Genomic DNA, 13,381 nt, shown 5'->3' with positions numbered 1-13,381 from the left:
ACTACACTGAGACTGGTTCATATAGAGGATCAGGACTACACTGAGTCTGGTTCATATAGAGGATCAGGACTACACTGAGACTGGTTCATATAGAGGATCAGGACTATACTGAGACTGGTTCATATAGAGGATCAGGACTATACTGAGTCTGGTTCATATAGAGGATCAGGACTACACTGAGACTGGTTCATATAGAGGATCAGGACTACACTGAGTCTGGTTCATATAGAGGATCAGGACTACACTGAGACTGGTTCATATAGAGGATCAGGACTATACTGAGTCTGGTTCATATAGAGGATCAGGACTACACTGAGACTGGTTCATATAGAGGATCAGGACTACACTGAGACTGGTTCATATAGAGGATCAGGACTACACTGAGACTGGTTCATATAGAGGATCAGGACTACACTGAGTCTGGTTCATATAGAGGATCAGGACTACACTGAGACTGGTTCATATAGAGGATCAGGACTACACTGAGACTGGTTCATATAGAGGATCAGGACTACACTGAGACTGGTTCATATAGAGGATCAGGACTACACTGAGACTGGTTCATATAGAGGATCAGGACTACACTGAGACTGGTTCATATAGAGGATCAGGACTACACTGAGACTGGTTCATATAGAGGATCAGGACTACACTGAGACTGGTTCATATAGAGGATCAGGACTACACTGAGACTGGTTCATATAGAGGAGAGAGAGAGAGAGAGAGAGAGAGAGAGAGAGAGAGAGAGACAGAGAGAGAGAGAGAGGGACAGAGAGAGAGAGGGACAGAGAGAGAGAGAGAGGGAGAGGGACAGAGAGAGAGAGAGAGAGAGAGAGAGAGAGAGAGAGAGAGAGAGAGAATCGGAGGCGAGAGGAAGGGAGAGGTGCGTTGGGGAGAGACCGGGAGAAGAAATCGAGCCGGAGTCAGGGAAAGATGAGACGGAGGAGACCGAAAAGGAGGAAGGGATAGCACAGACAAATCGGCAGCACATAGGACTAAACCTTAGTTGTTTCCTGTGAAGATGGAAGTTTATTTTGAAAAGACAGTATGCATGTAACAAGCGAAAACAGACTCATGTTGCTGGACTTTTGCAGGAAAAACGCACGAAAAGTGAGGAGTAATCTTTCGTAAGATATCAATAAAACGGGGATGAATTTATATCATTGTATAAAGAGAGTGACATGAGAAGATCAATCTCATGTTTGTAAGTTAAATCAGCTATAATCACTATTTTAAAGTGATTAGTGACTCGTCTAAAACATTTTAAAAAGGAGTAACTTCAATAGAATCATTCTATACAATGTAGCTTCTTTACATAGAATGTAAAGAAGCTACATTGTATTAGAATGTAAAGAAGCTACAGTGTTGCCTTTTCTTTTCTTTCCACAAGAACGTAATTTTGTCAGGTTGATAAAAAAATTTACTTTACTTCCTGACATTATTGTTATTTTATCACAGGGGTGTCCAAACTTTTTTCACCTTGTCAAGGTCAAGGTGAAAAAAGAGGAAACGAGAGTGAGCATCAGACTGGGAAAAAAAAGAGGAAATATGATGAAAATGATCTGGTCTGGGCTTCACTTGGATTGGCAATGCAGATTGCCCGTCTGCTCTCCTCTGGCTACCTGAAGCTGGTGCTGCTTGCACATTTAAATCTATGACGGGTTCAAAATAGTAATTTTTCTCCTGGAAACTAATGACATATACATACATATACAAATATACACATGTCAATCAGATGGTTATATGCAGAAATAAAGAAAATAATGTCATATCAATCATCCGCTTATAGAGGAATAGGTCCTAAACCCGGAGATGAGTCGGCACTGTTACACTCACAGTTCTCGTCAGTGTGTGTTTGTTGATTGTGTTTTAGGTTAAATGCCTGAAATAAGGTCTGTGGTGAACTCAAGCTCAAGAGATGTTGAACATTTAGTTCTACGACATGAAACACGTCAGTAAATACCCGTGCTGTGACTTCAGAAAGCTTTCAGGTGTCTTTATAAGAGGCGGTTGCTAACAAGTGGCTAAATGAGAAAACGTTATCTGGTGATTCGTGTACATGGACACACATCTGTTATTTTTTGCGTGCCACTGAACTTTAAACTAACGTGTTTCAATTGAAAGTGTCTTTTGTGTCGGGATGTTATAACACAACACAAACTAAAATTAGCTTTAGGAAAAACGTCCTGGTTGGGCTTAAAAATAGAAGGAGCACTTAAATTTAGATCAAGTAATTATCTCTGTGAATAAGTTACTTGTATCATCTTGTGATTACAACGTACTTCTGTTTGTAGAGGATTATATAAGCATGAAATCAACTTATCTGGCTGATTTCTAAGGGGAGGGGGGTCACAGGCGGAGGACAGTATAAAGCTGAGGCGGTGCTGGAGAAGGACTTCACACCCAGAGAGAGACAGAGCTGCAGCCATGGACACCATCACACACCGGAACAATGCTCCAGGTAAACATCTCATTCTGCAAAAACTATTTATACTTCTCATCAATTATTGTCTCGTTCTGAAAATGTGACTTTTCTTTCTGTAGCACTCATGAAATCCAAGTCAAGGAAGAACATCAACCACTTCACGGATGTGCACGGCCTGCCGTGCATCGAGAAGATCGTGAGCTCGGTGGAGGACACCCCCGAGGCCATCGGCACCAACATCACCGGCAAGATCCCCGAATGGATCGAAGGAAGCTTCTTGAGAAACGGGCCCGGGAAGTTCGAGATCGGAAACCACAAGTGAGTATATCTTCTCGATGCCTCTTTTCAAATAAAACACGCGTTGACTGCGTCCCAGAAGCTGACTTTTCCTTTTTTCCCGCCCTCCGACGTGCTCAGGTTCAACCACTGGTTCGACGGCATGGCTCTCCTGCACCAGTTCAAGATATCCGGCGGACAGGTGACCTACAAGAGCCGCTTCCTGTCCAGCGACAGCTTCAAGGCCAACAAGGAGCACAACCGCATCGCGGTGTCGGAGTTCGGCACGGTCAACTTGCCGGACCCCTGCAAGAACTTCTTCCAGCGCTTCCTGTCCAGATTTGAATTACCAAGTGAGTCATTGTTACTATCAAACCGCATGAACACAAACTTTTAAAGCAGCGGATATTTGAATGCAACCTTAAGAGTTATTGTTATTTATTTTTTATTCAGGATATATGAGTTGATGTGTTGATGCCGGGTCAACATTCCAAGAAAGTCTTTGTTGTTTAATTTGAAAAAAAGAAAGTGACTTTTTTTTTTTAAGTAAAAAAAAGATACGAAAGTAAAAAAATAAAAAAGAGTTATTGTTGTGGTTGTCCCGGCTGTAGTCAACTTTTTGCTTCTTCTTCCCCCCCCCCTCTAGAGTCCACAGATAACGCCAACGTCAGCTTTGTGACCTACAAAGGCGATTATTACGTCAGCACAGAGACCAACATCATGCACAAGGTGGACCCCGAGACCCTGGAGACCACTAAAAAGGTAACACCGTGGTTTTCAACGCTGGTTGTAGCTGATAAACCTACAGAGTCACAATCTGTAGGTCCGTTTTATTGACCTACATGCTTATATCACGGTCACTGTTGTACGATAAAGCTGCTGGATAAAACCATGAAATAGAAGTAAAAGAGTTAAAGTATTTGCGCTCGTGTATTTGTACCTATTAGGTGGACTGGAGCAAATTCATCGCAGTGAACGGAGCGACCGCACACCCTCACACCGAGCCCGATGGAACGACGTACAACATGGGGAACTCATACGGAGTTAAAGGTACGTCAAAAGGACAAAAAACACCCGAACATGTCTGTTGTATCGTCTTCAATGTACAAACAGACACTGATTCTATCTCGACAGGAGCGACCTACAACATCATCAGAGTGCCGCCGACCAAGACGACCGCACAGGACACCCTGGAGGGAGCCACGGTGCTGTGTTCGATTCCCTCGGTGGACAAGAGCAAACCGTCCTACTACCACAGCTTCGGTGAGCCCAAAAATAAGTGTTTGAATGAAAGCTTTAGAGCCGTTTAAGGTAGATTCAGGTGTGTGTTCCTGTGAGCATCCACAGTGTTCACTTTACAGCAAATCTTTCTATTTGAGGAGCATGTTTTCACAGTTTCTGTTTGGTAATAGTTATTAATAGAGGTTAACAGATTTAGATTTTAGGAATGAAAGACCTATGTGTTGGCTCCACGTCCACAACGGCAATTACAACTGAATCATCCTTTCCAGAGTTTTGAGTAAAGAAACTAATATAATCTTCTAAATCCTTTATAGCGATGTCCGAGAACTACGTGGTGTTCATTGAGCAGCCCATAAAGATGGACCTGTTGAAGATTGTGACCGGAAAGCTGAGGGGGAAAAGCATCAGCGACGGCGTATTCTGGGACCCGAAGTTCAACACCATCTTCCACCTGATCAACAAGCAGACCGGAGTGGTGAGTCTCCCAATGTGGACCTTTTGAGTTCTCCCCCCGAGGTCTATTCGCCACGCTCTAATCCTTCTGTTTTCCAATCCCCGTGTTTCAGGTGAGCTCCGTCCAGTACCTCGCCAAGCCGCTGTCGACGTTCCACCAGATAAACGCGTACGAGGAGAACGGCTTCTTGGTCTTAGACATGTGCGCTTCAGATGACGGCCAGGCGATCAACAACTACAACGTTCAAAACCTGCGCAAGTCTGGAGAAGACCTCGATGAGGTAAGCAGGTCAATAAGTAAAGGACTCAAGGATCGTTTAGTGTCATTATGCAGCACAGGGATGCACAACGAAATTCTGTTGTAGCTCATTTGTAACACAACAAACACTGCTGTCCGCCCCTCAAGTGCAGCTTGATCCTGGACCACTATGGATCCAGGTCTTACATCCTACCCAGTAGCATGCTGGGTAGTGGAGTAGCCTCAGGTCCTAGCTGGGTTAGCTTAGCTTCCATCTCGGCCCGCCGTTGCCATAACCTACAAGTTGTACAATCCATGCTTCCACGGTTTGTCCAAACGTTAGGTTGTATTTGACTTTACTGATTTTAATTCACCGTTCATGAAAGCGGTTAATACTTCTCTCTCCACAGTCTACAGAGGAGCTGTTAGCTTTATAGGAAGAGGGAGCTGATTGGTGACGAAAGTTGCCTCCGTGTAACAGTTGAATTCAAATACTTTGCTCTAAAATGCCAAGATTAGGACCAGAATCCATCAACAACACTACTAATATACACATATACATCAGTTTTCATCTTAAGGAAGGTGGTTTAGGGGGTTTAGTTACTCTGTAGGTGAAGTGCTTTGGTTGCTTTTTGGTTTTGGAATGAACATAAAGTTGGCTTTGTTGAGGCTAAAAAAGATGTTCCTATTTCCCCATCAGGTGTATAACACCTTGTGTCGAGTCTTCCCACGGCGCTTCATTCTGCCTCTCAATGTGGACCAAGAGACGGGCTACGGCAGAAACCTGAACCCGCCCGGCAGCACGGCCACTTCCATAAGAATCGGCAAGAAGAAGGTAGGCAGCCAATGGGATTTAATGGTTAGAAAGACAGGAAACGTATATTTCTTCCCAACCATTTCATCTTATTTCAAATGACCTTTGATGTAATTTCACCACGGTTAAAGTGCTATGTTTTCCCTCCCTACAGGTCTTCTGTACCCACGAGGACCTCCACGGTGAGGATCTGAATCAATATGGAGGTCTGGAGTTCCCTCAGATCAACTACGGCAAGTACAACACCCACCGCTACCGCTACTTCTACGGCTGTGGCTTCAGACATCTTGTAGGAGACACGCTGATCAAGATGGACCTCAACGGGAAACACATGAAGGTGAGTTTGATTTTATATCTCTCGTCGATATATGTTACAGATGTTACAGGTTTTCAGATGTAAACCCCCCGTATTTTCTCACAGGTGTGGGAAGAACCCGGTCTTTATCCCTCCGAGCCGGTCTTCGTACCGTCCCCTAATGCCACAGAGGAGGACGATGGCGTCGTCATGTCCGTGGTCATCACACCCAATAAGGTTGGTCGTGCTCAGACAAAAATATGTACATCAATTTCTCATTTCGTAACGGCAACAACGCTTACACGTTTAGACTGGCTTTTTAATCACAAGCCCCGCCCCTTTTACGGTCGATTATTTTTGATGGCGAGAAACAAATATTTTTTTTATCCCGTTTGAATTGTGCCACGAAAGACACATATGATGTTTGTCAATTCAAAAGATCATTTTTGCACGTAAAGAAAGTAAAAATTACGTAATTAGACAGAATAAACACCCAAAAGTGGCTTAAGCGAAGTTCTCACACAACAACAACGGGTCTTGTTCAGCTGAGATAACGCTACATTTGGAACATAGCTAAGCTAGCTAGCTAGCAAACAAGCCAAGCTAACGGCCATGTTGGTGGTCGTACATTGTGTGAAGCTCACTGAGCGATTTCACACAAAACTAAACGTTACTACTCCAAACTGAGACTTTCTTAACGAGCCAAATCATCTTTTAAATTAAGTCATGGCACAATTAAAAACTCGTCTTTCGCCGTTGACTATCGTACATATTGTTTTGTCACTCATGGGGCGGGACTTCGCCTCTATACACCCTTAAAGACATACAGATGATTTTGTTACGAGGATCCAAAATCCCCACATTTTCCTCTGAGCTCACTGTTGGTTCAACACAATCAGTCGGGAGGAAATTGTGGTGATTTGAGAGTGAGCTTTTTAATGCTCAAATATATGAATAGTGATGTAAAATCTGAATTCTTTTCCAGGACAAGAGCACGTTCCTGCTGGTTTTAGATGCCAGGACGTTTGAGGAGCTGGGCCGAGCCGCGGTGCCCGTCAACATCCCCTACGGGTTCCACGGCACGTTCCACGCCACGGCGTAAACGTGCGGAATCCCAAGTTAAAAAACACGGATTGGAAAGAAAAGTTATGAACTATGTAAATATCGTCTGTCTCAAGAGTTGTTCTAGAGGTCATTTAGCAGACTTTTCTTTTACTTCGCAGACATGAATGTATAAAGAAGAGTTTATTCATATTGTAACTGTGTTATTGAAGATGTACGTTGTTCTTTGTATACTTATAAACTGTTGTTTTGAACATTGTAATTTAAATACGTGTTAAGATGAGGGCTGCTGAAATAGAGAATATTGCAATAAATATATTTTAAAGGACAGAAAAAAGTAGCGAATCTTTATTGCGTTCTGTTTCGCACGAACGGGGAGCTGATAAAGAGAATGTATAGCTTCAGTGCCCACATGTTGGAGAAAGAAGATGTTGATACAGATGAATGATTAATGAATGACTTGTGTATGATTCGGGTTAAAATGTACATTTTTAAATGCATGACATGAAACATTAAATAAACAAAACTTCACTTAAACATCCCGTCTATGTGCATTCATTCTTTTCTCCTTGTAGTAATAATTATATATATAAATATATATAAAATGTGTGCTTGTTAACTGAAGGTAGATATTATATAACACAAGTACAGATAAACTTTCCAGTGTAAAATATTAATATTGTATCGATGTAATTGGAATACTATACATACTCACATTATTCTATAGAAACTGGACATTTCAGTCACTGAAATCAATAATTATTACAAGTTGTAAATATTTCTCATGAATTGTTTTCGTCTATATGTTTATGAAACTGAGCGTGGTGCACATGCTCCCTCTGCTTAGAAACACACGAGAAGTGTGAAAAGAGACGTGGAAGTGTGACAACTCTTAGCGTTTCTATTTAATTCCTTCTCTTTGTGTTTTATATTTGGTGGGTGTGTAGCTTTAAACAATGACAACATGTAGAAGTCTGTCTTACTTCATGGGCACTTTAATTCTTTATAAACAGTAATACAAACATTTCTGCTTACGGAAGAAATAATCACAAAATGTACTTGTTTTAAAAAAAATACTCAATTCAAAAGCAGTTTTTCTTTACTAAAACTCATAACAGTTAACATATATTAGTGTCTCTTATTAGGTAATATGAACTGTGGAACAATAGATGAGCTATTCATGCAGCTTGTCAAAGATCTGAGACAACGTTTGTCTCAGATGCTTCTTGTTCTCTTTCAGATACGACTCGAGGTTTTGAGCTTCGGTCAGAATGCTCTCCAGCTCCTTCATCTGGTCGCTGTCTGCTGCAGCTATCTCACTGCAAACAACCACAAACAAGGACTTCAAGACAAGTGTGTGTGTGTGTGTGTGTGTCAATTGTTTATGGCACTTAAATGAAAAAAGTCATCAGGGTTCATCCTCTGGGACCTCGGATGTTTCCAACGTGTCCTCATAAAACGGCTGCTATGATATCTTACGAAGAAAGTTCCTCCACATATTTTGTGTTTTCCTAAAAGTCCAGCAACACGAGTCGATTTCTGCTCCGTACATGAATGCAGTCTTTTCAAAATAAACTTCTGTCTTTACAGAAAACAACGTAGTTATGTTTAGGTAACAAAACGTCCTTGTTAGGTTAAGGAAAAGATTGTGTTTTGGGTTAAAATAACTACTGAAGTGTGATTATCTAAGTAATAAATCAACGTAGACTTCTAGTTTCACACGGGGAACAAACAACGGTCTTTGTTGGACACATTTTTGTGGTCTTCATACTTCCTGGTTCATGATTACGTGGATTACACACAGGTTGATATCTACAGCGTAGCAGGAAATAGCTACAACCGCCGTGTGAGAACAGTCTGAATGTTTCATGACCGGGTTCAACGTTAATCTCCTTTTGATTTTGATTTTAATCCGCCTTGTGGCAAACTGTGCAATCCATATCTGTAGTTTCGCTCATATCCTCTCTATTAACTTTGTCGTTCGTTAAGATAACTTTTGACTTCTGTGAGCACAGTTTTCTCAAGCGTTTCACTATAACAGACAATCACGAGTACACCGAGCGACTACGGATCACAACTTTGTAAAAATCTAAACTAGTTGTTGAAATACGACCGACCTTAACACTTCAGCAAATTTAGAAAACAGCATGCTGACGTCTCTAGTTGCATCTGTAACAGAGAAGAGCAAAACAACAGCAGGGATGCTGCAGATTTAAAACAGCTGAACACCCAATTATTTAATGTGGTCTGTGAACAGTGTGAACAACGACGACTTTAATGCACTGTTGAACCACGCTTTTCAATTCACAGAAGTTGTTTACAAAACACTGTTCACATTTCCTCTTCCTCTTTAGTTGATGGCTCACTGAACTCTAACTTCCTGTTTGCTTTCTTTTCTTTTTATTACATTAAGAAAACAGTTGTAATTTCCCAATACAACCGTATTCTGTGTGACTGGCAGTAAAGTGTACATCAGACCTGCAGCTGCTGCCTCGAACACATCTGCTGACTCCACAGGGGACGGCGTAGAGAGAGACTTTCTCTTCTTTAGTGGAGACTTGTCCTGATTGGCAGGAGTACATTCTGTCTATTACAATGAGGGAGAGACTGGCTGCATTAAAACATTAAGTACGTGCTGCAACCATTAATCAGTTAGTCGTCTTATCATTCAATGAATCCCTAACATTTTATATAATTGATTGATTGGGTAATATTTACTAGTTTCTCTACTCTTCTGTGACAGTAAACTGACGTTTTATAGATCAAACCATTTTTAGATTAATCAAGAAAATAACCTACAGATTAATCAACAATTAAAATAATTGTTAGTTGCAGCACTAGAATCTAAAAATCTAATCCAGCACAAAAAATACTTTAATTATTATAAATATTTTTGTATTAATTAGAGGGACTCTGGCACACATTCCCACATACTTCTAAACTACTAAAATAAAAAGTATATCATTTGAAAATGAATAGTTTTCCTCAGGAAAGCTTTTCTTACCTTGTTCGCTGGCCTCTTGTTCAATATTAGTGGAATCGTTTTTTCTGCCATCGACACTGTTTCTTTTATTCTGACGTAATGTTTCTGCAAATGTGAAAATAAGACATTTAAATTACTGGTAGTTCGTTAATCACAAAGGTTTATTTGTCTCACAATACAACCACAGAGAGCTAATGTAAGCTAACTTAGCTTAGCTAGCTGTTAATCATAGTTTAACTTAGCTTAGCTTAGTTAGCTGTTAATCATAGTTTAACTTAGCTTAGCTTAGTTAGCTATTAATCATAGTTTAACTTAGCTTAGTTAGCTAGCTGTTTATTATAGTTTAACTTAGTTTAGTTAGCTGTTAATTATAGTTTAACTTAGCTTAGTTAGCTCAGAACTCAGCTAACGTAGCTTAGCCAGCTGTTAACTTTAGCTTAACAAACTATAAACTATACTTGAAAACAAATCGAGAAGCAGAAATAACATTTAACCAGTTCTGAATAAAGTGAACACCATCACCAGCTCAAATAAATAACGCAGGTGAGAACTAACTGCAGCTAAAATGTCTTTAGTTTAATAAACACTAGTCAACAACAAGCTTAGGTTAGCTAATGTTAGCTGTTAGCTAATGTTAGCTATTAGCTAATGTTAGCTGTTAGCTACATATGAACCAGGATGTATAAAGCTAACCTCTACTTACACGGTGTGAGTTGAAGAGTTGAATGTTTCATATGATCATTGAACAGATTAACTGTTAACTGTTATTTCATAACTAAATATTTTCACTCATCAGGTGATTATCGATTTTTTTTTACTTTAGGTCAAAATAACGGCAAATGCTACATTCAAGGGTCCTCGTAAATTCCGCTTGCATAGCTCTGCATGTTAAAGGGGGAAAAGATATTTCTATAAATATATTTCTAAGGTATTGAAGAACAAGTGTATGTCTCTGTAGGATAAGACATTCATTCAGCTTTTATTTTAAAAATAAATACTCATCATACACACCTTATTTGTACACTCTCACATGTGGATTAACACGTTTTATTGCACATGAAAAAAATGTCTCTTTTTGAATGAGAATAACACAAATTTGCTGTCATGGTGTACGTCTTGGAATCCCCTGACACAGCCCGCGCGGATTGAATGAATGGGATTAAACACAGAGGAAGATTACAGCTGCACTGTGAGTGGAGCGATGTGGGATGAAGCTGCTGATTTCACTGCAGATCAATGCTGCAGCCCGGTGGTGACAAAGTGGATTATTTCACCAACATAAACCGAAGAAAGTCAATTTACAAGTGATCAAGGATGTGTAATCTAAGTTTAAATCAATATAAATTAAGAAGACAGACAGGTTTAGTATCTTCAGACACATTCACATTTTACATTAATGTAACTGAATTTCTTAAATCTGTCTTGAATCAACAGTCAGGTGCTGCAGGTCTTAATCACATTATCATCCCTCCTTTTCATATTCATGAAGAGATCCGTTCATAATCAATATCAGTGATCGGGGAAATCCTCAGTCCTCTTCTGTACGAACACGTCTTTAAAACTTTATCCAAAGCCAGTTTCAGTCCTCAACAGTCTGGCTGTAATCGCTTTTTCAGAATGAAATTCCCTCTTTGTGTGTTTTTTATTCAGCTGTGCTGCAGGTTTAATGACGCAGAGAAAGAGTTTAGTCCTGAACTGACTTTAACTTTGAAAAACTTTATTTGTCTAATTTCAACCGCTGACTTGAGTTGAGCCTCACTGTGACTTTTACCTGAAGAAAGGCGTGTGTGATTTCAGGGCTTATTGTCATAATAATCCTAATACATTTTCTGTTCTTTTTAGGAGTAAGCATCAGTTTAAATATGCATATATATCAGTGGCAGCTGGTGGAAAATGTTCTAGGTAGGGCTGTGCCACATCCAATCAATTTCAGAAACGCTTCCGGTTTCAACTTCCGGTTCAAGTGAGGATCGCTTCCGGTTGAAACCGGTTGAAACCGGAATCGAGGATTCCTCGAGGATTCCTCGCTCGAACCGGAAGTTGTTCGAGGAGGGATCTCTGAGGAGCCATGTAGCGAGGACCCACGAGAACAGACTTCCAGGAAGTGTTTTAACGGCTGACACGCCCCCTCATTGTTCGTCAGTCATGTGATTGGACGCTGCAGCTTTGGGGCAGAAGCTGAATGTATTTGAGGACGCTGATTGGCTAAATTGTATGTCACACATTTATATCTTTAACCAGCAATTGGCTAAACTGCTTGATAGACCCGCCTCTTCTGGGCTGTTTCTCCAGTGCCCCAGAGCTGCTGAGACGTGCACACGCAGAGAGGACGTGCAGGAAAAGCATATATTTACCGCAGATATCATATTTTACACATATTACTGGGTGATTCCATATTTCAAAAACACAAATATTGACAATTTGTATAGTTTATTATTATTATTATTTATTATATTTTATTTGTTGTGGCTCAAGGTGGGGCAGCGCCCTAGCGCCCTCTATTGACCAGCCGCCATTGATATATATATACTGTATATATATACAGTATATATATATATATATATATACTGTATATTAGGTAAAACTAGGTGCTAAAATATTCTGTAGCAGGATCTGGGAGTGTTAATCTTGCACAGTGTTGTTTTTACGCTAAACAGCAGATGCTTTTTATGATTGTTGTGTTTCCAGCTGTTCTAAACCACACAGGTCAGAGCTGCTCTCATCAGCTGCGAAGCTGTTTCCATCCACACGCCGTCTCACTCACAGGTCAACAGGTCTGCTGTCGTGTTTCACAATGTGTGTAATGTGTGTGATATTTCTCCTTTTGTCAACTGACTGACATATTTGGATTTGTACCACCTTAACCTCGATGTACATTTACAGTTTTGCTGCATTCAAGTCGATGATTGAAAGATCAATTTGAAAAGGCTCACGTCCATTAAATGCTTTTTCTGCTGACATGTCAAAATGTCGTGTTAAAAAGCACTACACTGACAAATGATGCTTAAATAAAATCGCATTTCTTCAGAATGTGGATACAGGAAGTGTTCACTTTATTAAAACATATGGGCCAATGTTGCAAATGTTATTTAATTGGACATTATTACCGTAATGTAACCAGTTATTTTTATGTCTAGAACTTTTTTAATAAACTAAAAGTGTGCTGATGAAGCATTTCTTTTATTTACGTTAGTATGAATCACATATAATGATACAGACACAGTTTGAGCCTGAATGTTATGAACAGTATCTACAGACTGTATATTGTCCATCATATAAACTGAATATATAGTTATAGTCATACAGTTTCATATAGATTGTATTACATTCAATGTTCAGAAAGGAAATAATATGGATCCAAGAAAATTATGATTGACACATTTTGACTAATTTCTTTAATAATAAGAGGTTGATATACTTTAGTGGTGATTCTGTCGCCCCCTGTGGACTAAAGTGGTAGTGTCTCTGAGCTCCAGAGTCCCTTTAGAAAACCTCTCATGTTACTGCAGCAGGGTCTGACAGTCTGCCCCTCTCAGTCCTGGTTCTGGTTCTCCCGTGCCTTCCTTCCCTCCAGCGGGTCCAGCAATACGTCC

At 40.2% G+C, this 13,381-nt stretch overlaps 2 protein-coding genes across 3 annotated transcripts; one reads left to right on the top strand and one right to left on the bottom strand.

The window, feature by feature from the left end:
- Positions 1–2,849: 2,849 nt before the first annotated feature.
- bco2b (beta-carotene oxygenase 2b) lies at positions 2,850–6,845 on the top strand. Its single transcript, XM_076082011.1, has 10 exons — positions 2,850–3,054; positions 3,348–3,463; positions 3,649–3,751; positions 3,836–3,964; positions 4,258–4,418; positions 4,510–4,677; positions 5,335–5,469; positions 5,603–5,785; positions 5,870–5,980; positions 6,729–6,845. Exons 1-10 carry the CDS (start codon positions 2,865–2,867, stop codon positions 6,843–6,845), a joined length of 1,413 nt encoding a protein of 470 aa, XP_075938126.1. The 5' UTR covers positions 2,850–2,864.
- A 933-nt stretch (positions 6,846–7,778) lies between these two features.
- Positions 7,779–10,626, bottom strand: tex12 (testis expressed 12). 2 transcript variants are annotated; one of them, XM_076082003.1, is made up of 5 exons: positions 10,492–10,626; positions 9,810–9,893; positions 9,284–9,392; positions 8,923–8,974; positions 7,779–8,124 (listed from the first exon to the last, which is right to left on the bottom strand). In XM_076082003.1, the coding sequence occupies exons 2-5, from the start codon at positions 9,858–9,860 to the stop codon at positions 7,980–7,982; spliced, it is 357 nt and encodes a 118-aa protein (XP_075938118.1). In that variant the 5' UTR covers positions 9,861–9,893; positions 10,492–10,626; the 3' UTR covers positions 7,779–7,979. The 2 variants fall into 2 exon arrangements, with proteins under 2 accessions (XP_075938118.1, XP_075938119.1); XM_076082004.1 differs by having other exon boundaries at positions 9,284–9,368.
- Between the last annotated feature and the right edge of the window lie 2,755 nt (positions 10,627–13,381).

Source organism: Anarhichas minor, unplaced genomic scaffold, assembly GCF_050575085.1.
Source record: "Anarhichas minor isolate MPS153535 unplaced genomic scaffold, ASM5057508v1 ptg000088l, whole genome shotgun sequence".
NCBI classification, from domain to species: Eukaryota; Metazoa; Chordata; class Actinopteri; order Perciformes; family Anarhichadidae; genus Anarhichas; species Anarhichas minor.
This window is presented reverse-complemented; position numbering and strand designations above follow the sequence as displayed.

Excerpts from the sequence above, each read along its gene's own strand:
- bco2b (XM_076082011.1), top strand. The coding sequence starts at position 2,865 with ATGGCTCTCCTGCACCAGTTCAAGATATCCGGCGGACAGGTGACCTAC. Across the intron at positions 3,965-4,257 it reads GTCCTACTACCACAGCTTCG|CGATGTCCGAGAACTACGTG; the intron begins GTGAGCCCAAAA and ends AATCCTTTATAG. Across the intron at positions 5,470-5,602 it reads TAAGAATCGGCAAGAAGAAG|GTCTTCTGTACCCACGAGGA; the intron begins GTAGGCAGCCAA and ends CCCTCCCTACAG.
- tex12 (XM_076082003.1), bottom strand. The coding sequence starts at position 9,860 with ATGGCAGAAAAAACGATTCCACTAATATTGAACAAGAGGCCAGCGAAC. Across the intron at positions 9,393-9,809 it reads ACAAGAGGCCAGCGAACAAG|ACAGAATGTACTCCTGCCAA; the intron begins GTAAGAAAAGCT and ends TCATTGTAATAG. Across the intron at positions 8,125-8,922 it reads AAATTTGCTGAAGTGTTAAG|TGAGATAGCTGCAGCAGACA; the intron begins GTCGGTCGTATT and ends GGTTGTTTGCAG.